This window comes from Rana temporaria, chromosome 4, assembly GCF_905171775.1.
Source record: "Rana temporaria chromosome 4, aRanTem1.1, whole genome shotgun sequence".
Taxonomy (NCBI): Eukaryota; Metazoa; Chordata; class Amphibia; order Anura; family Ranidae; genus Rana; species Rana temporaria.
The window spans coordinates 95,734,106-95,756,184 of record NC_053492.1 but is presented as its reverse complement, the minus strand read 5'-3'; the positions used below and the strand labels follow the sequence as shown (position 1 = coordinate 95,756,184).

Genomic DNA, 22,079 nt, shown 5'->3' with positions numbered 1-22,079 from the left:
CAGACGATCGTTTTTTTCTATCAGTTTTTTATCCATAGGAAAATTTTAAAACATGTTCTATTTTTTTCATTGATGGAAAACAAACCGATGGGGCCCACACACGATCGTTTTGTCCAATGAAAACGGTCCATTGGTCCGGTTTCATCAGACAAACCGATCGTGTGTACAGGGCTTTAGAATACTAAATGTTATCAACTTTTACACACTGCTAACTAGTATTGAGTCACTAACCCAGTCATGACTGGTTCTCTTTAAACTGTTGGTTGTTGATTGTACATGGACATAAAAGTCCTATTCTGCCTGAGAACATGAAAAAGATGTATTAACAACATTAGTCAGTTACATAATGCAACGGACATGCCACATATAAACTGCTGAGTACATCCAATCCCAGATTATGTAATCTATAACGTTTCTGCAAATAAAAAATAAAAAATTATAATAATTTAATGGTAATTTTTTTGCGTATACATATGTTTTTATAGAGCAGACAGCAGGTATTTATAAGATGACTGCAATATCCAGAGATCATGGAGTTCAAGAGTGTGTTCCTGAATTTGTACAGATGAATAACCTGGCCTGTGAGTCTGTTGGAGGAAAGGTAAACATGATAGTACATGATTGTTTGAAGATCAACGCCAAGAAAATCTAAAACACGTCATGTACAGCCCAGCTACCTCCCTACTTCTCAAATATTTTTTTTTTCATACTTGCTTTTTCCAGATGTCTTTAGGCTGATTATGTGCCACACATGGTCTTCTTTTTTTTTTGTTTTTTTTCTAGCAGTAGGTAGTCCTCAGTGATGAAGAGAGCAGTTCTGATGTGATGACTCTGTATTACTGTATGTGAGTGTAGGGCATTGTTATGACACCCCCTCGGGGGTGGGTTCATGATGCCCTGCCCTTGCAGAATGTTCTGTGATGATTGGAGTTTTTGAGCCCAGAAGACTGAGTACCTCTAGTGTATTAAGGAAAGCACTACAGGGAACAGCATTGGAAGGGAGGTGAGTATTGCAGCCAGGGATACTTTTTTTAATTTTAAACCCATGCTGGGAGACTAGTATGTGTTTAAAACAAGTCTAGGTGCCAGTCAGGCTCTGATGCAGCTTACTGTGCATGTGTCGACAGGCAACATGCTGACAGAAGGAAAGAGTAATGACTCTTTAGTGTAATGCTGTTCCTAAAATGTTCAATAAGCAGCCTGGGATGTGATATTGATCAAACTGTGGGTTGGTTCTCCTGCGTGAATCGCCATCATTGTACGTTGGGGGCAGATACACAGCAATCTGTGGGCATGCGTGTACCACTGCAGACACACGCACATTCCCATTTGCTAGCGGGGGAGCCAATCAGCAGGTTCGGCCACCCATGATTGCTCCACATAGAGGCAGAACAGGGATCTGCCAGTGTAAACAAAGCAGATCCCCATTCTGTCTAGGGAGTGGAGTGAGATTATCTGTTCCTAGTGATTAGAAACAGCAATCTTTTTCTACTCCCTGTCAGTCCACTCTCCCCACAGTTAGAAAGCACCTCCCTAGGGAACATTTAACCCTTTGATTGCTCCTGGTGGTAACCCCTTCCCTGCCCGTGTCATTTATACAGTACTCAGTACTATAATCAGTGAATGTTTATAGTACTGATCGCTGTATAAATATCACTGGTCCCAAAAAAGTGTCAAAAGTGTCTGATCTGTCTGTTGCGATGTCGCAGTCCCGCTAAAAATCGCAGATCACCGCCATTACTAGGAAAGAAAAAAATAAAACTAAAAATGGCATAAATCTATCCCCTATTTTGTAAATGCGATAACTTTTGTGCAAACCAATCAATATACGCTAATTGGGATTTTTATTACCAAAAATATGTAGAAGAATACATATTGGCCTAAACTGAGGAAGAAGTTACTTTTTTTTACTTGTTTGTGAAAGTGAAAAATAATGTTTTTTTTTTTTTTCAAAATTGTCTCTCTTTATTTGTTTAAAGCGCAAAAAAACAAAGCGCAGAGGTGATACCACCAAAAGAAAGTTCTATCTGTTGGAAAAAAGAACATCAATTTATTTTGGGTACAATGTCGCATGACTGCGCAATCGTCAAAAAAAGCTGCCAAAATGTACTCTTTCGTGAACAGGCACATGTTTGCTAGCAACAGTAGATTTGGAGACACTTGTTTGTATAGGTTATGTAGGGGAATTCATATTCCTTTTAAAATTGCAAGCAGTGAAGCTTACAACATGTACATGTACGTAAACAAGTTATTTTTGGAGTGTTTCTGTCCAGTGACCTGAAAACTGCAATGTTAAGCATTAACACACTGCTGTCTTAAAGTTATCTAAAAAACTTTTCATGCAGAAACATTTTTCCTTTTTTTACACTTTGGTCAAAAGTAAAAATTATGTACATCTTAACCACTGCAGCCCCAGAAGATTTGGCTGCCCAATGACCGGGCCATTTTTTGCGAGTCGTGTGACATTGCATCCAAACAAAATTGACGTCCTTTTATTCCCCACAAATAGTGGTATTTGATCATCTCTGCGTTTTTTTTATTTTTTGCGCTACAAACAAAAAAAGAGCGTCAATTTTTGCTATAATAAATATCCCCAAAAAATACATAAAAAAAAGTATTTTTTCCTCATTTTAGGCCGATATGTATTCTTCCACATATTTTTGGTTAAAAAAATTGCAATAAGTGTATATTGATTGGTTTGCGCAAAAGTTATAGCGTCTACAAAATAGGGGATAGATTTATGGCATTTTTGTATTATTTTTTTTATTAGTAATGGCGGCAATCTGCGCTTTTTATCATGACTGCGACATTATGGCGGACACATCGGACACTTTTGATGCTATTTTGGGACCATTGTTATTTATACAGCGACCGGTGCTATAAAAATGCACTGATTACTTTGTAAATGACACTGGCAGGGAAGGGGGTTAAACACTAGGGGGCGATGAAGGGGTTAGGTGTGTCCTAGGGAGTGATTCTAACTGTGGGGGGGCTGGGCTACAAGTGACACAACAGTGATCACTGCTCACGATGACAGGAAGCAGTAGATCTCTGTCCTGTCACTAGGCAGAACAGGGAAATGCCTTGTTTACATAGGCATCTCCCCGTTCTGCAGCTCCGTGACACGATCATGGGCACCCGGTGGACATCGAGTCCGCGGGACCCGCGGTCACACTCACGGAGCACGCGGCTGGCGTGCACGGTTGGCAAGCAGTCAGTTAAACTGAGAACAAAAGTCAAATTTTCTGAAATCTGCACAACATAACATTAACAGGTTATCCCTACTTCCTAGATAACCCCATAGGATTGTATGTTAATAAATGCTTGATATTCTGCATGGCCACAATTATTTTTATCCTCCTCCTGTAAAAAAACTAAAGTGAATGAAAATCTTCATTACAATAAAATCATGGTGAAGAGGATCTGGGTAAATTGTCCTGGTACAAAATTGCACTGCACCCCACTAAAGGCATGGTATGGTGAGATTGCTCATACAAATGCCTAGTTCACAACACACTGTGAATTTAGTTAGTTACATTTTTTTGTCAGCTGGGCAGGCTAGGACATGCTTTATGCCACGTACACAAGACCGTTTTTAATGTCATGGAAAAAAACGAAGTTTTTCTCGATGTAATTCCTCTCAAGCCTGCCTTGCATACACACGATCGTGAAAAAAAATGCTTGAGAAAAGCGTGGTGACGTACAACACGTACGACAGCACTATAAAGGGGAAGTTCCAATTGAAATAATAAGTGGAGTATTTGGGAAAGGCAGCCATAAATTACATTAGAGCTTCCTCTCACCATATGTTGTACGGAGTGACCACAAAATGGGTACTATGGCCTTTGGTGGTTGACCCTTTCTCCAAGAATGATTGGTATAAAATACCCTACGCTTTTTGGAGAAAAGAGACTAGATGGAACCATCTCAAAAGCGACTGGAGTAAAATCTGTATTGATCCCACAGGACAGGAACATAATCAGGCAGAAGAGGTTCCAACCTAGAAGGACCATGCTGGAAAATAGTACCAGAAGTTATAAACCTTTGTCTGCCCCCTTCTGGACTGTGCACATTACATCATCACATACCTTTTCCAATGTTATCCTAGCTTGATCATTAAACTCAGACAGCAAGAATATTTCATTATCTAGAAAATATTCTAGTAGAGGTACAGGACAAGCAGGTTGTATTACACCATCAAGATCATGTATTATCCACTCCAGAGGATGCGTAACCAATTGTCACTGCAACCTACCTGAGGGAAGATGGCCATCCATGAACTCACTGACAGTTTTAAATATCTTAGAATTAAAAGCAGTTATGGAAGTTCCGTGGGCCTTTTTGGTTTACTAAAAGGGCAAGACATGAAGGTGCAGATGGACAACAAAACAGCCTCTTCATGCTCCTCAGTGAGTTCACACAATGGCCCGGGCCCAAGAAGACTTACAAAGTCTTAAAAAGAGGAAATGAAGAATGCCAATGTTAACCCCATTACAGGACATCTATACTGGAAAATCAAATATTGAAAATAAGCGTACTACACAGCCAGTAATGTAGTCCAAAAATAAAATGATGCCAATGGATACAAACAAGGCCTTAAAGGAGTTGTAAAGTAAAACATTTTTTCAACTTAATGCAATCTTTTCATTAAGGTGAAAAAACATCTGATGCTGGCGCCCCCCCCCCCCCCGAGCCCCTCTTCGCCGCTCAGCCTGGCCGTTGATTGGCTAGAGTGGATGGATTGAGAGCAGCGCAACCATTGGCTGTCAATCACATCCAGTGACGCGGCGCGCTGAGGGGCGGGGCCAAGTGATACAGCGAGCGGCTATGGCCGCTCGCTGTATTATGGAAGCTCTCTCGCATGACTGTGGTCAGTACTTGCGGGGAGGACCAGAGACAGCCGCCGAGGGACCCCAGAAGACATGGATCGGGGCCACTCTGTGCAAAACGAACTGCCCGACTGTAACCCCATCTTAGCAGAATTGGTGCCCGAAAATTATCGCATCCTAACCGAACATAGAACAGGACAAAGAGGAGGAGGCCTTGCAGTGATCTACAAATCCCACCTCGCTCTCACCAAACCTACTCTACAGAACTCTCTGCCCTTTATGGAAACGCTGACCCTGCAGCTTCAAACTACACCAGAAGAAACCGTCCATATACTACTATGCTACAGACCACCTGGACCAAAAACGCATCTCCTCTCACCCTTCTCCGAATTCCTTTCGACGCACACTCTGAAAACCAAAAACCTGTTGCTACTTGGGGATTTCAACCTCTGGGCTAACTCAACTCAGGATCCCATCGCTACCGCCTGCATCGACCAACTGGAAGAACGGGGTCTGCAGCAACTGATAAAGACTTCAACACATACATCAGGTCACACTTTGGACCTCATCTTCATACAAAACGTGAATGTCAACACTATGGACAATAGACCTTTACCATGGACGGACCACCACGCCATCAAATTCATATTAACCACCGATACCGTCCTTCAAAAACCCAAACTCCCAACAACTATACACTGGGCAAGATCAAAGAAGAAATTACACTCTGAGCTCTTCAAAATCACACTAGCAACTAAAATAGACGTACCAAATCCGAACCACTCAACGGAGCAAACTCTCAACGCTTTAAACAAAGCACTACTACAAACAGCAGATACAGTCGCTCCAAAACGCAGAGCTCTCAACCGAAAAAATAACTCAGGCTGGTTTAATGACTTTCTCACTCTACTGAAACAGGAACGCAGAAGAGCTGAAGGAGCCTGGAGGAGGAACCCATCAAAAGAAAACCTCACAAAGTACAAAACCCTCACCAAAAATTACCACAAAGCAATCTTTAAAGCCAAAAAAGACCATTTCGCAAACACCATCTCCAAAGCCATAAACCATCCACGGGAACTTTTTAAACTAGTCTCTAAGGCTATGAACCCCTCCTGTTTGGAGCCCCCTGCAAGTGAGACACAAGAATTCTGCAACGAACTATCAGACTTTTTTATCGACAAAATTGAAAAGATTCGGGCAACAGTTCAACAGAAAAAAAACATAAACCCCACTCAGATACAGCAAGAAGAAGAAATCAACAAAACTTCGATGAATTTCGAGCTGATCCCAATTACCATCGACACCACAAAAAACATCATCAGAAGCCTCCGAGACAACACATCCCCAAACGACATCATCCCGACAAAACTCTTGAAAGAATGCACGGACATCTTGGCACCCACCATAACGCACATCATAAACCAATCATTCAGGGAAGGGATGGTTCCGGACAACCTCAAACAAGGCATAATAAAACCTCTCTTAAAGAAGCCCAACCTCGATCCGAAAGACCCTAACCAGCGCAGACCGGTAACAAGCCTGAACACGATCTCCAAGATCATGGAGAAAGCAGTAGTGCAACAGCTCCAGCCCCACCTGGACGACCACAAACTCCTAGATCCTCTACAATCAGGTTTTCGCCCAGGCCACGGCACAGAAACGGCTCTTCTCAAGATATGGGATGACGCCCTTGAAGCAGCAGATGACGGAGAATCCTGTCTCCTAGTGCTGCTGGATCTCAGTGCAGCCTTCGACACAGTAGATCACAACATATTGCTCACGCGACTCAAAGAAGTAGCAGGAGTCTCTGACGCAGCCCTACCGTGGTTCGCATCTTTCCTGGAAAATCGTACTCAGACCGTGAAACTTGGAGATTTCACATCAGAAACACGGACCATCACATGCGGAGTCCCGCAAGGATCACCCCTCTCACCTCTACTCTTCAACATCTACATCCGCCCGCTCCTCAAAATCATCAGCAAACAGGACCTGCGTTACCACTCCTATGCGGACGACACGCAGCTTTACCTTCGAATCACCAACAAAAAAGACCAATTTCTTGAACTTGGAAAGTGCCTCACACTGATCGACAATTGGATGACCGAAAGCTCCCTCAAACTTAACGGATCGAAAACAGAACTACTCATCCTTCACGCAAATAAAAAATCCATTGCTAGGACCACATGGACACCACCCACCATCCTCGGACAAACCATCGCACCAAGCAAAAAAATCAAAAGTCTCGGAGTCATCTTCGACTCAGACATGACAATGGATGCACAAATAGGATCAGTCGTCAGCAGCTCTCATCATCTGCTCCGCATGCTACGTAGACTCATCCCCTTTATCCCGAAAGAAGACACGGCAGTAGTTGTCGGAACAATCATCAACTCACGACTCGACTACGCAAACTCCCTCTACTTAGGGCTACCAAAATACCAGATGGCGCGTCTACAAGTCGTCCAGAACACGGCAGCCAGACTGGTAACAGGTAAAAAGCCGTGGGAATCAGTCGCCCCAGTCTTGAGGTCCCTCCACTGGCTGTCCGTACAGGACCGGGTGACATTCAAGACGCTCTGCCTCACCCACAAATGTTCACAGGGAAAAGCTCCTCAATACTTATGCGAGAAAATAAAACCGTACGTCACCAAGCGCATGCTTCGGTCAACCAACCAAAACCTTCTCCAAATTCCTAAATCCCGCTACAAATCGAAAGGAGAACGAAGATTCTCGGTCCAAGGACCACGGCTCTGGAATGCTCTACCCACGACCATCCGCTTGGAAGAAAACCATCGGGCATTCAGGAAAAAGCTAAAGACCCACCTCTTCTGAAAGATCTGTACTACTCTGGATGTCAAGCGCCTTGAGGCGATTAAGTTCGCATTTGCTGCGCTATACAAGTTACTCACTCACTCACTCACTCACAATGGAGGTAAGTATAACATGTTTGTTATTTTAAAGGAAAAACATTTTTTACTTTACTAACCCTTTAAATACTGTATATGCAATACAAAATTTGATAAATAAACTTTTTTCAAATGTCAACAAAATTAATCCCAAATTGTACACATACAAAATATATAAAAACATATCAAAAATAAGTTAAAAACTCTAGGGGGCCCCATTTAAAAGATGACTTGGTGCAAGACCTAATAAATATTGCAAAGTGCATAAGTATATAAATGCCACAGTATGAAATCCCTTCAAAACCACAGAATTAATGCAAATAATGTTTAATTAGCAACATTTTCACTTAAAAGTAATAATAAACATTTGAGTGGCAAAAAATAAATTAACAACATGTGCTAATTAGGAGGGGGTTGTGTAGAAATATATACGTTCATCAAAATGCTTTTTGCGAAGCTGAGTATACGTGCAGTGATAAGCAATGAGTAATGTTAATAAGCAGCTTGATGAATCCAACATATGTGTAAATATGAAACCTATTAAGCGCACTGGAATTAAATTGGTCATCTTAAAAGATCAGCATGCATTTGATAGATAATTAATTTATATTCAGAAAAATCAAAAATAGTCAAAGGCAATCAAGGGTAAATATGCTGATAACAGATGTAGTCATCTCTGAGCGCCACAAACCAAAAAATGCTGTTTAAAGGAGAAGTATGGGTTTCAGTTTATTTTTAGATTCATACTTACCTTGGTGGATGGAGCATCAGACCGATGCTCCATCTGTCCCCCGCCGTCTGTGCACTGAGAACCGAGCCACCGAACATGGCTGCTGGCTCGGTTCTCACAGATCCCTGAGAGGAAAGCCGCTAACTGTCAGCGTCTTTCCTCTCTGTTCCTCCTTGCTCATTGGAGAGCTGAGCAGTGGAAGGGCAGGGGAGGCTGTCTCAGCGGCTCGCTGATACGCTGAGACTGCCATAAATCAGGACAGCTGACGGATCCTGACTTGGGAAGTCGCGATGACGCGCTGCCCCGACTGATGACAGTGACGTCAGCGGAGAGCGGACTTCAGACCGCTCTCAGCTGAAAATGGGTCACAGGAGTGCAAAACAAGTTGCACTCCTGTGACCCAGAGGAAAAGCCCAGCCTAAAAAGCTCAGGCTGGACTTCTCCTTTAAAGCTAGGTTCACACTAGCCCGCTCTGTGCGTTCTGGTTGTGAGCGCGGGAAACGCTTAATTGTGCTGCTTTTGCGAGATGTGCGAGCCGTCGCTCATTCTGAATGGCACCCTCATCCATCACTTCCCGCAGTGAGATAGCAGGTGCGGGAAACGCAGGGAAACCACATGGTTAAAAAGACCATGCGATTTCCCTGTGTCCACATTTTCAAAAAGATGCATGCATCTTTTTGCTGCTGTTCTCGTGGCACAACAGTCCATTTAAATTAATTTGCTGCCATGCCCGAGCAAACGTGGGCCGCACGGCCTGCGATAGTGTAAACAGAGCCTAATTCATTTTTTATTTTCAAGGCAAACTCACCCACTCATCCATGTCTCCATACTTTATTTTGTTAAGAAATAACTTTGAAAACACCCCCTAGCATTTCCAGCCATGGCCATCTTGAGCGAGGGCAGTTGATTTATGTAGCATTTATGGATGGGGTGCCTTCCTTCTGTTACAAGGCTGGGCAGTTTGGTGTCTTTGCCCTGCGCGCTGGATGACCTTGTCCCAGCACTGCATAGTGGCCATTGCAGCCGTCAGACCTGCTGATTCTCTCCCGCTGTGTTCAACCGCAGCGCGCCCCCTAAACCGTGTGGACAAAATCACGTACAGGTACGAGATTTTTCGCACTCGGGCCGCCCTGCTGCAGTAAATGTACGTGGGGCAGTCCTGAAGCGCTTAAAATGGACATGGTTCTACAAGAGGCATAGCGTTAATCTATTATACAGTTTTATTTTAATATACTTTACATACAGGGAGATTTATCATAATAAGGACAGAAGCATGGACAAGAAGTTATTGTTTATGGTAAAATTCTCAATGTGTTTGTTTAGCTAGCCACACCTTTTAGGCCTCGTTCACATGGGGCGTATCAATGCAGACCTCCGTGTGTCGGCTGTGTTTACCCACACAGGGTAGCAAAGTTGTTTTGTGCATCCCTATGAAGGCAGTCCCACTGATGTCAATTCGAGCACAGTGGCTGCACAGACCCAGTTTCTGCTCCCAATTTGACATTAGTGTGGGTGTGGGTGTTTGTGGGTGCGTGTCCCTAAATGCACACTGTGAGTTCATTTCATCAGTTTTTAGGCAGATACCATGCAGCTCTAATGGCAGGCTGATGTAAACTGAATTGTGTCCATTTAAACCCACCTACCTCTGAGTCTGTCCAATCCCTGTTGTGGGTCCGCCTGTGTCCACTGCAAACAAACTGAACAGGCATGGATGTAAAAAAACTGACATCCATCCTGTTTATCTCTGATTCAGCAGGGGATCCCCTCACAGAGCCCTTATGGGTTTATTACAAAGCAAGAGTAGTTTGCAAAATTACAATATTGCATTTTTTTTATTTAAATTGAAATAATAGAACATAGTATATTATATATTTTTCCAAGACTCACTGAAAAACATTTTTTTTTTAATAGGTGTTATTTGCAACTGATGACTGGTTTGCTGCTGCAGAAAATTTATTGAAAGTAAGTTTTCTAATTCATTTTTGCATGTTGTTTTTATTCCAAGAAAAAATTATAGGAATCTAAATGTTAAGCAGGGGTCAAGTGTTTTGAGCCTCTTCTTTTTTAACCACACATAAACATATAAATGGTATCAAAATACTGTATATATAGCCTTAAAACTGGTTATAAAATGATAAAACAGCGCTTAGGATGGATATAGTCCAGTGTAGATAAAAGATGTTGAAAAGATCAGTGAATAGGGCAAAGTTCAAAGTGATGTAAGAAATGCTTCAAGGAATGGTAGTACACCCTCCACCGACTTCCAATCTCCACCACTCAAAACGTGAGACACACTTCCCCTCTGGGGTTCAAACTCACCAGATAGCGAACAAAATAAAGCCTTGAGAATAAATCGTCCTGATCAGACCTCCAACCTCATTCCAGAAACAGCAAAGGTTTTTTTAAAAAACTCCGACTTACGGATAATAGAAAAAAACAGAGGCACCAAAATAGTGTAATACTGCTTTAATTTTAGAAAAACCTGTGTAAAAACACACCGCTTCCTATCTACGTACATTAAGAAAATTGTAAATGAGCATAAAAGAGTTTAGTCACCGCTCTCCTCCGCACACAGGGGGTCGCGCTTGTGCTAAATGCACGCTGCTGGAGACGCCTGGTAGCGATGGTTCAGCGGTGGATCGCACTCCTAATAGTTCCTGGATACGCCGTTGTAGCCACGTCCTGATGCGTTTCGTCACTTCCGACTTCAACAGAGGGCGAGGCTACTCGGCGCACATCACGTCTTTATGAAGTCCCTCCACCATGGCTATTGGATGAGGCATCCTTGCTGACCCGCTCCCATTGGTGTTCAGGAGAGCGGAAGAAGCAACGGACATCAGCCGTGTCAGTTTATTGGGACAATCACAAACGTGATAAATAAACACTGCACATAAGATGTGATCAGTACCATACCATGTCGCATGATCTTATACCGCAACATCAGCACTTTGCCCAAAAAGCACATAGAAGATTATCACAATGCGTGCAAAGTGGGTGTCAATAAGTAACAGACATCCCAAGTATGTCTAACCCATAAACGGCTGAGATAGAGCATCCATTACATTGTGGAAGATAGGTCAAAGATCAAAACGATTTTTTAACCCTTCAGATACCATTCAAATGTCAAATATAGCCGCTATATAACTATTAACCATTTCAGGTCCATAGTAATCAAAACATATAGGGATGTGTGTTAAATATATATATATAAGTATACATAAAAGTGTATATAGAAACACATATCAATATGAATAAAAACTATATATATATCATAAAGGAAGAGGAAAAAAGGAAGAGGAAAAAAGAGAGGCCCCCTCGGCAACACCCCAACTTAAGAGAGAAAGGGGGTCCCTCAAAATGTGTAAATTTCTGAAATAATCATAATAATGATAATCAAAAATATATATAAGGTTTGAGAAAAAAAAGTCTTAACAATAGACTCCAAACAATAAATGGAAAGTCTGATGTTATGGGACTTTCTGACATAGCTAATGTTCCAGATACTATATAAAGAAATAGCTTATACCCATCATGACCACAGCCATTTAAAACAGAGATCTATATTATAGATCTCTGAGAGGTAATTCTTCTTTATAAAGATAATATGATAAAATATGCATAATATCATACAGTAGAAAAAAAGGAATATGTAAAAATATTAAAATATTAAAAAATGTATAAATTAAAAACCAGTGAGGAAAAAACAACAGAAGGAGAGGAAATGCATATACATCAATTTAACATTGTGGGATATTATTAATCACTAATAAAACAGTTGATGTCTAACTCAACATTTAACCCTTTAGGCACTAGGGTATCAACAGAATATATCCACTCTGTTTTAAGCTTGGACAATTCTCTTACACGGTTAGAACCCCTCCAGGTAGGTTTTAGGTGACGAACTCCCCAAAATTTGAGGCCTGCTGGGTTTTTGTCATGGAAGAGTTTAAAGTGCAAGGAAACGTTATGGTCCTTATATCCCAGTTTGATGTTAGCTACGTGCTCCTATCCTAACTTTCAATTCTCTCTTTGTGCGGCCTATATACATAAGCTTACAGGGACATTCCAAGATATATACTACATAAGTAGTGTTGCATGTAATGAATTCCTCTATGGGGAATTTCATACTGTTAGATGTGGAAATAAAACTTTCAATGGCTCTCATTGGTCTGTCCGCCTCCCTGCAAGGCAAGCATTTACAACATGCAAAGAACCCATCTTTGTCCCAAAAAGAAGGGGGTTTTTGTATGTATGTCTAAACCTAATAGCAAAGATGTAATTTATTGCAGCTTACCAGTCCTTAGATGCGGTGGTTGCATTAGCTTTCCTTCATTTCAATAACACTTTCAGCTAATACAGTAAATATTTGCTAAACTTGGTATAAATCTGATTTTGTCTGACCTACTAAACACCTCCCCCATGTGATGAAGATCAGGTGAGGAAAAGGGGTTTGAATTTCAAGCCAGGAGATCAGTCTAAAGCCTCATATACACGATCGGACTTCCATCTGACTTTTCCATGGATTTTGCTCTGAATGGGCGTTGGCCATGAACTTGGTATGCATACACACGGCAGGACTTTTTCAGCCAACTTTTATCAAATCACGTGTTTTTTTAGCTCTTTACCGCCACCCTGTGGGCAACTTCTGCTATTGTTGGCTTATCTTTAGCATTGGTTCTGAGCATCTGTGCTTGTACTTTGAACTTAAGTCTGATGGATTTGTGTACACACGATTGGATTAGTCGGCGTAGGACATTTGTTGCCGGAAAGTTTGTCTGTTTTCACAGCGAACATTTGTCCGATGAAAAAGCAAAAACATTTGTCCGATGGAGCGTACACATGGTCGGATTGTCCGATCAAACAGGTCCATCGGACATTTGTTGTCAAAAAGTCAGATCGTGTGCATAGGCCTTATGGCTTCATGCACATTGCATATAGAGTGTTTTTTTACACAGTTTAGGGAGTTTAGCAGAGTTTAGTGGGGTTTTTTTTTTGCCAGAAAGCCCCAATCAGAAACCGGAAGGTTTTTTTTCCTTCCTCTAAATGTTGAGCTCAAATCCCTCTAATCATCCTAATGTGCATGGACACATAGGATAGCATTGAGCTGCTTCTACAGGCAAAACACAGAACTCCTGTAGAAGCAGCGATTTTTAAGCCAGTGTGCATGGAGCCTAAGGATATAATACTGCAGTACAGTAGTGAGCATTGTCCCTCTAGGACAGGAAGTGTGGCAAAATCACCAGAGGGAAAATAAAGAAAAAGAAAGAAATTACAAGCTGCAATAAATTACATTTTTGTTTTTTTGTTTTGAGGCTTTAATTTGCTGCACCTGGACAGATTTTTCCTGTTTCAATGTTTTTATTGAAATTTTATATGTATAAAGATACAATACAACATATTTGATATTATATATATATTCTGGACAGATTTTTGTACACATTCACAGAAGTTTGAGAACTAGCTTCTGTATGAGGTTCAATGAACTGGTACCTAGTATACAGATCCTAATGATAAATATTAATACATACATTATTTTTTCCTTCATCAACTTATATGCAGTTTTTTTTTATAGGGCTCTTAACTTGGAGCATGTGTGTTTCAGCCAGTAACATTCATTTTATTTATTTATTTATTTCAATTCATTGTACAGAAAAATGCTGGTATGTGCATTCAGAGGTGAACCTATTATAAGCAGAAGACACAGAGGCAACATTACTTGAATTACATAGTAAAGAATACCGAGCTAAATAATTTTCCAAAAAGACACACTCTAGCTGCCAGCACTACAATCGACAAACCATTGTGAACAAATATTATATACAAAAAGTGCATTGCTTAAAAGGCAATATGTGAATTGACAGTGATGTTCTCACAGAAACGTATATCCTATGAACCAATATAGTGTAAAAATGAGAAATATTTAAAAAGCAAAAGTTCAATTCATATACAGTAAAGTCCAAAGTAGAAAAATTCCTGTGTAGTTGAAGTGATTATATATGGCGATGGTGACTGTCCAGGTATAACACCCAATGTGAATATCCAGCACCAAAGTTGAGTATTGCGCTTACCAGAACATATGGACTCAGATACCGTAGTACTGAGTCAACAAGGCATATGTAATCCACATATTGATTACGGAAGCAGTTTAGAGGATCTCACATCACCAACTCGCGACAGTATTGTCACTCGCTCAATTGTTTTGTACATTCCGAAGGACCATAAAAATATAAAACAGCCTCCACATAGTGTAAAACTGTATTTGATTAATTTATTTTAAAAAGTAAAACACTTACATCACATCCAAAGATAAAACCCTGTCATAAGATCCAATAAGGAAACGACATGTAGAACGCAATGGCCTAGACAGAATTGTGGACCCCATAATCAATATATGGATTACATATGCCTTGTTGACTTAGTACTATGGTATCTAAGTCAATATGTTCCAGAAAGCTCAATACCCATCTTTGATGGTGGATATTCACATTGGGTGTTATACATGGACTATCACTCTTGATATATACTCACTTCAACTACACTGGAATTTTTCTACTTTGGACTTTTGTATATATATGACTTGAACTTTTTATTTTCAATTATTTCATGTTTTTACACTATATTGGTTTATAGGATATACGTTTCTGTGAGAAGATTACGGCCAATTCACATATTGCCTTTTAAGGGAAGCACTTTTTGTATATAACATTACTTAAATGTAATGCATGGCAAACTAGGACTGCACCATATGCACTAAACTTCAGTGTAGATAGGTTTAGTGGTTACGATTTTCTGTGCACACATGATGACCTAATGTCTGTGCCCCCATTACAGAAATTCACCCTCTCTGTTTGTCCTGTTTACCATTATCACTGAAAGTGAAACTAAAAGAAAATCCCAAATTTTAGTTTATCACCAGAACAGTAATAGAAGGGATTATGATGCTAGTTTTGGGGACTCTGGTGACAACTAGAGATTCCCTTAGTTTGGAGAGATTCCCTCTCACATTCTGATTAGGCTATTGGAAAGGAAGGGAAGGGAAATGTCTGCAATGGAACACATGGCAAAAAAAAATAAAAAATGGCTTTAACCTTCCCTTACTCAATCCAAAAAAAAAAAAAAAATTTGCCTTTAGTTTTACTTTATGGGTAAATGATCTTTAATGAACACATTAGAAAATACATGATTATATTTGGTACCAAATGCATCATGAAATAAAATGCATTTCCTGAAATAATTTTTTATATTTGTCGTTTAGAAAAATGACCCAGAATTTAAAGTTGGCCTCTTTACAGAATATGGCAAATGGATGGATGGTTGGGAGACAAGAAGGAAGAGAATTCCAGGTAAGAAGTATATATATTCCTGGCTCTGCCTCTTAGCTATTACAATTTATAAACCTGACGGGAGAAGAAGTAAGGCTTAACGGCTTATCTTAATGTAGACCCTTCATATTCCTTCTGGGCTTAACTATATTGGAAACCCACAATCTTAATTATTTCTGAAAGACAGCCACACCCTACTCAGAGCCTAGGCTATAATTTTATCCTCTGGATAAAGTCCTTGTCAAATCTGGCTGCAACTGTGTGGTAAAAGTACTTTGTCTATGTAGAATTACAGCCTCAAAACCTCCACCATGCTCCACCTTTGAGCTTGGACAGCACGTCTGAAAACATCTGTCTTCCTTGAAATGTCTGCCTGTGAGATATCTTGTTGCTGTGCTAATGCTTGCCATCCTGTAAGATGTTTTAGGCCATGGGTAGGCAACATTAAAGAGGTGGAGATCTACCTGAACAACATGGGAAAATAAAAGATCACCGGGAACAGTGTCGCCCAGTGTTGTCTCCTCACACCTGATTTAAACCTGTAATTGCCACACTACCGTGTCACAATCGCATGCATTGCACAGCAATCTTGAGTTTAAATCTGGTGGTGAGGAGGCAACATATCGCCTCTTCACCTCCTGTCAAACACACTTGGATCACTTTTCAGATGAGCAGCAGTGCTTGCTGCACTTGTGAATGAGCCCTTAGTTGCATTCAGCATCGGCACCCTTCACACAAATTTGGGTGGTGGTAAAACCCTGCAGTTTATTTTCTGCAGCAGGAATTAAACCCCCTGTTGCTTTTGGTCGGTGCTACCAACTGGTAAAAGTGACCCATTCAAGTAAATAGGACCACTCTGCAAGTGTCCCGCAACTGCATTCTTCTGTGGGGTCCAAGGGGTTAAAGCAGGTGGTGAGAAAGCAACTGTACTGCAACTGTACTGCACAAGGTTGCAGGGCATTTTCAGTGCGGCCTCATTTACTTGAATGGGTCATGCTTGGCAGGTTCTACACCCACCAACCATGACAGGGTGTATAACTCTTGCTGCAGCTGTGATATGTGTACACACCTGGCCACTGCTAAAGGGGGTGCAGTTGGGGCAGAGGTGGTAAAGACACATCTTAACTATGTTGTTTTACCACCCAAACTGCAAATGTAAATGAAACCCTTACTGTTCTGAGCCCCCTATAAGGCTACATGAACACTGATGTGTTGCAGTTTACCTGCACTGTGGGTGTATCGCAGTGCATCTGCCACCGTCCTGGGTTAGCTGCGCTTTGCCATAGAAGTCTATTATTATATGCTGCAGGCAGTGCCGATCCTGACCTCCCTGGGGCCCTAAGCAAAATGACATGTCACATTAAAGTTGAGAATTGGGGGGAGGGGGGGGGGGGCTGCCAAAAATGACATGTCACATTAAAGTTGAGAATTGGGGGGGGGGGGGGGCGCTGCCGACAGTGACACGTCACATTAAAGATTAATGACATCTTACATTAAAGTGAGAAGTGGGGGGTGCTGACTTTTTACCTCTTCTCCCATACAGCCAGCGAGTTGAGAAGCGGGGTGAGGGGCCGAAAATGACTTCTCACCAGGGGGGGCCTCATAGTAATTTGGGTGGCCCTCTGCAGCTTTGCAGGGCCCTAAGCGGCTTGCATAGTGAGCCTATAGGGCGGATCGGCACTGGCTGCAGGTGTGGTGCACTTTCTGAAAGTGCAAAGTGCACCCAAACTCCTGCATTCAGAAAGTGCACCAAACAGTGAAGTCTATGACTAAGCACAGCAAACCCTCAGGAAAGTTGCAGGTACACTGCACCCGCAGTGTGGGTAAACTGCAGCACATCAGTGTTAAAGTAGCCTTATACTATTATGCCCAGTATATTGCTTTACATTTACCTGAAGATCTCTTCTTTTTGGCTGCTGGCACCACTTTGGAGGCCACTAGTAGGGATAAGAGATGGAGTGAAGATGGTATCACTCCACATGGGACAGGAGCCGGCACTACAGAGGAGGCATCGGCTTATGTGGCTCTTGCTCCCAACTCTAGCTCCAACTTTACAAGTAGTCTCTCTGCATTGCACTCTGATGCTCTGCAATGGTGGGTCAGCAAGCCCAGACCGTGATCCACCAATCACCTGGCCTCAATCTACTGGTAGATTGCGATCTACTGGTTGCTGACCCCTGCTTTAGGCTGTCCTGAATGAAAATTCTTGTCTATCTTTAAGTCATTTGTTTTTCACATCATTAGTGTGCCAGCTGCGACAGATGATTTTCATATCGCATTTGAAAGTGCCTGATTCAACATGCTGGGTTTTTAAAAAGAAAAACAAAATAAATAATAGCACAATTATATACACCATTTTTTGTTTTTCAATTGACTGAACATTTGGTTTTCAAATCATCTATGGCCGGCCTTAAATGTAACTGTCTTCAGTGGCCTCAGCTTGCTAGTAGAGCATGTTTTTTTTTCCTCACCCAGTTTCAATCCTCCTACACAGCTGATTGATCTATTGATTTTGTTTTAACCTATATGTTATCTTATTGATTATTAGCACCCTTTTGGTATAACAGTACAGTACTGCCGTTTCTAAAGCAAAAAAAACTATTGCTTTTTGAAGGTTTTGAGATGTGTGTGGCATTATACTTTAAATTCTTGTAACATCCTTTAATTGTAATTGTTACATTTACAAAGCATGGTTTAAAACTTAAACACTGTGCACTCTGCCCCCAAAATAATGTGCAAACTAGGGAATAGTTTTAACTATTTGAGCACAGCACTGGACTTTGCGTATAGATCACAGCATCAAGTGGAACAATGAAAAACATAATAAACTGCATTTTCTTCTGTTAGGTCATGATTGGTGTATTATTGAACTGGGTGTTCCAGGGATAATTTATGGATTTCATGTGAACACACGATTCTTCACTGGAAACTACGCTCCTCAAATTTCTGTCCAAGCTGCATGCTTAGAGCCAGGTAAATGATATTTCTCATAAAATGGACAGATCAGGTGTTTTTTTCATTGATATGGGGATGAAACATGTAACAATATGTCAGGGTAACCAGCCCGTAGAACTGGTTACCTAGTTACAGCCCAGAAAAATAACTTGTCCCAGTCAAGGTCGAATACCCACAGTTTTCATGTCAAGCTACAACAAGTCCATGCATAATGCATTCCAAATGTAATTTTACAATGGTAAATTGGTGGTTTGTTGGGTCTAAAGCAATGTTGTTCCTATTATTTTTATTATAACATTTTAAATATAGAGCTTGTTGCAACAGCATGTGTTCTGTGTCCTGACTGTTTCCAAGCTCTAACATTATACAAAAAAAGGGCTTACTTAAACCTTATGCCTCGTACACACGATCGCGATTCCCGAAGAGAAAAGTGCGATGTGAGCTTTTTGTCACGAATTTGTCACAAATTTGTCATAATTTTTTTCTGTGAGAATTCTGGCCAAGAAAAGATTGAGAGCAAGATCTCAATTTTCGTGACAGGAAAAGTTCCTATCGCGATCGTCTGAATGCAATTACGACACGAAAAAACCCACGCATGCTCAGAATCAAGCGGAAAAGCCTAACTGCCTATTGAACTTCATTGATCTTGGCTCGTCGTATGTTTTTGTACGTCACAACGTTCTTGGCGGTCGGAATTTCGTCCAAGATTAGTGTGACCGTGTGTATGCAATACAAATTTCAGCCTTTTTCCTGCTGAAAAAAAAACGTGTTTTTCTTGTCGAAAATCGCGATCGTGTGTAAGAGTGTACTTAGGTATTTGCCCAATGCGAGAGCTGTGTTTGTATGCATGGGGTTGCACAGATTTCATGTTAATTGGGATGCAGCAGCAGCTGCACGAACACAGCCGCTGCTCCTAATTTGACAGTTATGAATGTGAGTGCGGGTGCTGGTCCCTGAATTCAAACACTGTACATTCGGGGACCCATGTCAACATGGGAGCAGCAGCTGTGTCTGTGCAGCCGCTGGGTCCCAATTGACATGAATGGGATGGCAAGCACTGGGATGCACGGAATACCTGTGCATCCCCAATTCAGACAAACACAGCACTCGTGTGCTTAAGTACGCCCACATGAATGAGGCCTAATAGTCAAATATTCATGCTTGCAACAGATGATCATTTAATGAAAGCAGTGTAATTGGCTCATACTTAAAGGCAAAAAGAATACTTTTTTTTATTTATTTTTCACTGACATAAGCGGCATCCTTAATAAACCTGCATGTTTTGCTGACGGTGTATAGGTTTCTAGACAGATGGCAAATTTACTATGATTATAAAATTAAATACAAATAGTTAAATTATAAAAGGCTTACCAGAAAAAAAAAAGCAGAATGATTTTTATAAGTTCTCTGTTTTCAGAAAAAAGAGCATTGCCACCACGTGGGGACAGAATTGGGTCTGCTGCTTCAGAGGAAGACTATCAAGTTGCAGAAAAGGTAAGAGAAAAAGACACATACAGTACATCTCACAAGCCTATGGGCTAAGAAAATGTAACACTTGAAGTCTTGCCCATTATTAATTTCTAGTCTGTAAACTATGCCCTGTTTTGCTGATTAAAAGGAAACAATAATGGTTTTGGACCATCTGTTTTTGTAAGGCTCTCTTCACACGTGCGATTGCATTCGTCCCTGTTCACCGATTCAGGTGCGAATCAGCTCCGAATTTGTGCCTGAATTCGCACCTGAATCCGCACTAGAAGACGCACAGGATCTTTTTTTATTGCGGACCATGGCCACCCCAGAGATGTATGAACCGGCTACATTGAGAGATGGTCACACTCTCCTGTCATGCGAATTGGAAGCGTAGAAACTCACATCCAATTTGCATATGTGTTAACGGAGCCTAAATGTTTTTAAAAACTGTGATCTTACTATTTTTTAAATAAATAGATAGATAGATAGATAGATAGATAGATAGATAGATAGATAGATAGATAGATAGAGTGCCTTTGAAAAAATATTCATACTCCTTGAAATTTTACACATTTTGTCATTTTAAAACCAAAAACATAAATGTATTTTATTGGGATTTTATGTGATACCCTAACACAAAGTGGCACATAATTGTGAAGTGGAAGTAAAATGATAAATGGTTTACATTATTTTTTACAAATAAATATGTGAAAAGTGTGGGGTGCATTTGTATTTGCAAAATAGCTCAAGCTCTCTCAGATTGGATGGAGAGCGTCTGTGAACAGCAATTTTCAAATCTTGCAACAGATTCCCAACTGGATTTAGGTCTGGACTTTGACTGAGCCATTCTATAAAATGAATATGCTTTGATCTAAACCAGTCCCCTTTGTAGCTCTGGCTGTTTATTTAGGGTCTTTGTCCTGCTGGAAGGTGAACCTCCATCCCAGTCTCAAGTTTTGCCCTGTATTTGGCTCCATCTTTCCATCAACTTTGAGCAGCTTCGCTGTCCCTGCTGAAGAAAAGCATCCCCACAACATGATGCTGCCGCCACCATGTTTCACGGTTCAGGGTGATGTGCAGTGTTAGTTTTACGCCACACATATAGCTTTGCTTTTAGACCAAAATGTTAAATTTTGGTCTCATCTGACCAAAGCACTTTCTTCCACATTTTTGCTGTGTCTCCCAAACTGCAAATGGGACTTCTTATGGCTCTCTTTCAACAATGGCTTTCTTCTTGTCACTCTTCCATAAAGGCCAGATGTGTGGAGTGCACGACTAATAGTTGTCCTGTGGACGGATTCTCCCACCTGAGCTCTGCAACTCCTCAAGAGTTATCATGGGCCTCCTGGCTGCTTCTCTGATTAATGCTCTCCTTGCCTGGCCTGTCAGTTTAGCTGGGCGGCCATGTCTTGGTAGGTTTGCAGTTGTGCCATACTCTTTCCATTTTCAGGTGATGGATTGAACAGTGCTCCGTGATATGTTGAAAGCTTGGGATTTTTTTTTTATAACTTAACCCTAATCTATTTGGTATTTTCCTTGGCCTTCATAATGCCGTTTGTTCACTAAGTTTCTCTAACAAACCTCTGAGGGCTTCACAGAACAGATGTATTTATACTGAGATTAAATTACACATAGGTACACATAGGTGGACTCTATTTACAAATTAGGTGACTTCTGAAGGCAATTGGTTCCACTAGATTTTAGTTAAGGGAATCAGACTAAAGGGGGCTGAATGCAAATTGAATGCCACACTTTTCAAATATTTATTCGGAAAAAAAAAATGAAAACCATTTATAATTTTCCTTCCACTTGACAATTATAGGCCACTTTGTGTTGGTCTATCACAGTGGTCTCCAACTGTGGCCCT

The 22,079-nt window shown here is 41.0% G+C and overlaps 1 protein-coding gene across 2 annotated transcripts in view; it reads left to right on the top strand.

Annotated features, from left to right (window-relative positions):
- ALLC (allantoicase) overlaps positions 1 to 22,079 on the top strand; it is a 48,170-nt gene that overhangs the window by 5,621 nt on the left and 20,470 nt on the right. For both annotated transcript variants that reach the window (XM_040348652.1, XM_040348653.1), the window contains 5 exons: positions 486 to 601; positions 10,377 to 10,427; positions 15,721 to 15,808; positions 18,635 to 18,760; positions 20,160 to 20,236. In XM_040348652.1, coding sequence (XP_040204586.1) covers positions 509 to 601; positions 10,377 to 10,427; positions 15,721 to 15,808; positions 18,635 to 18,760; positions 20,160 to 20,236 — 435 coding nt within the window. In that variant the 5' untranslated portion in view covers positions 486 to 508. The remainder of the gene's footprint in view (positions 1 to 485; positions 602 to 10,376; positions 10,428 to 15,720; positions 15,809 to 18,634; positions 18,761 to 20,159; positions 20,237 to 22,079) is intronic.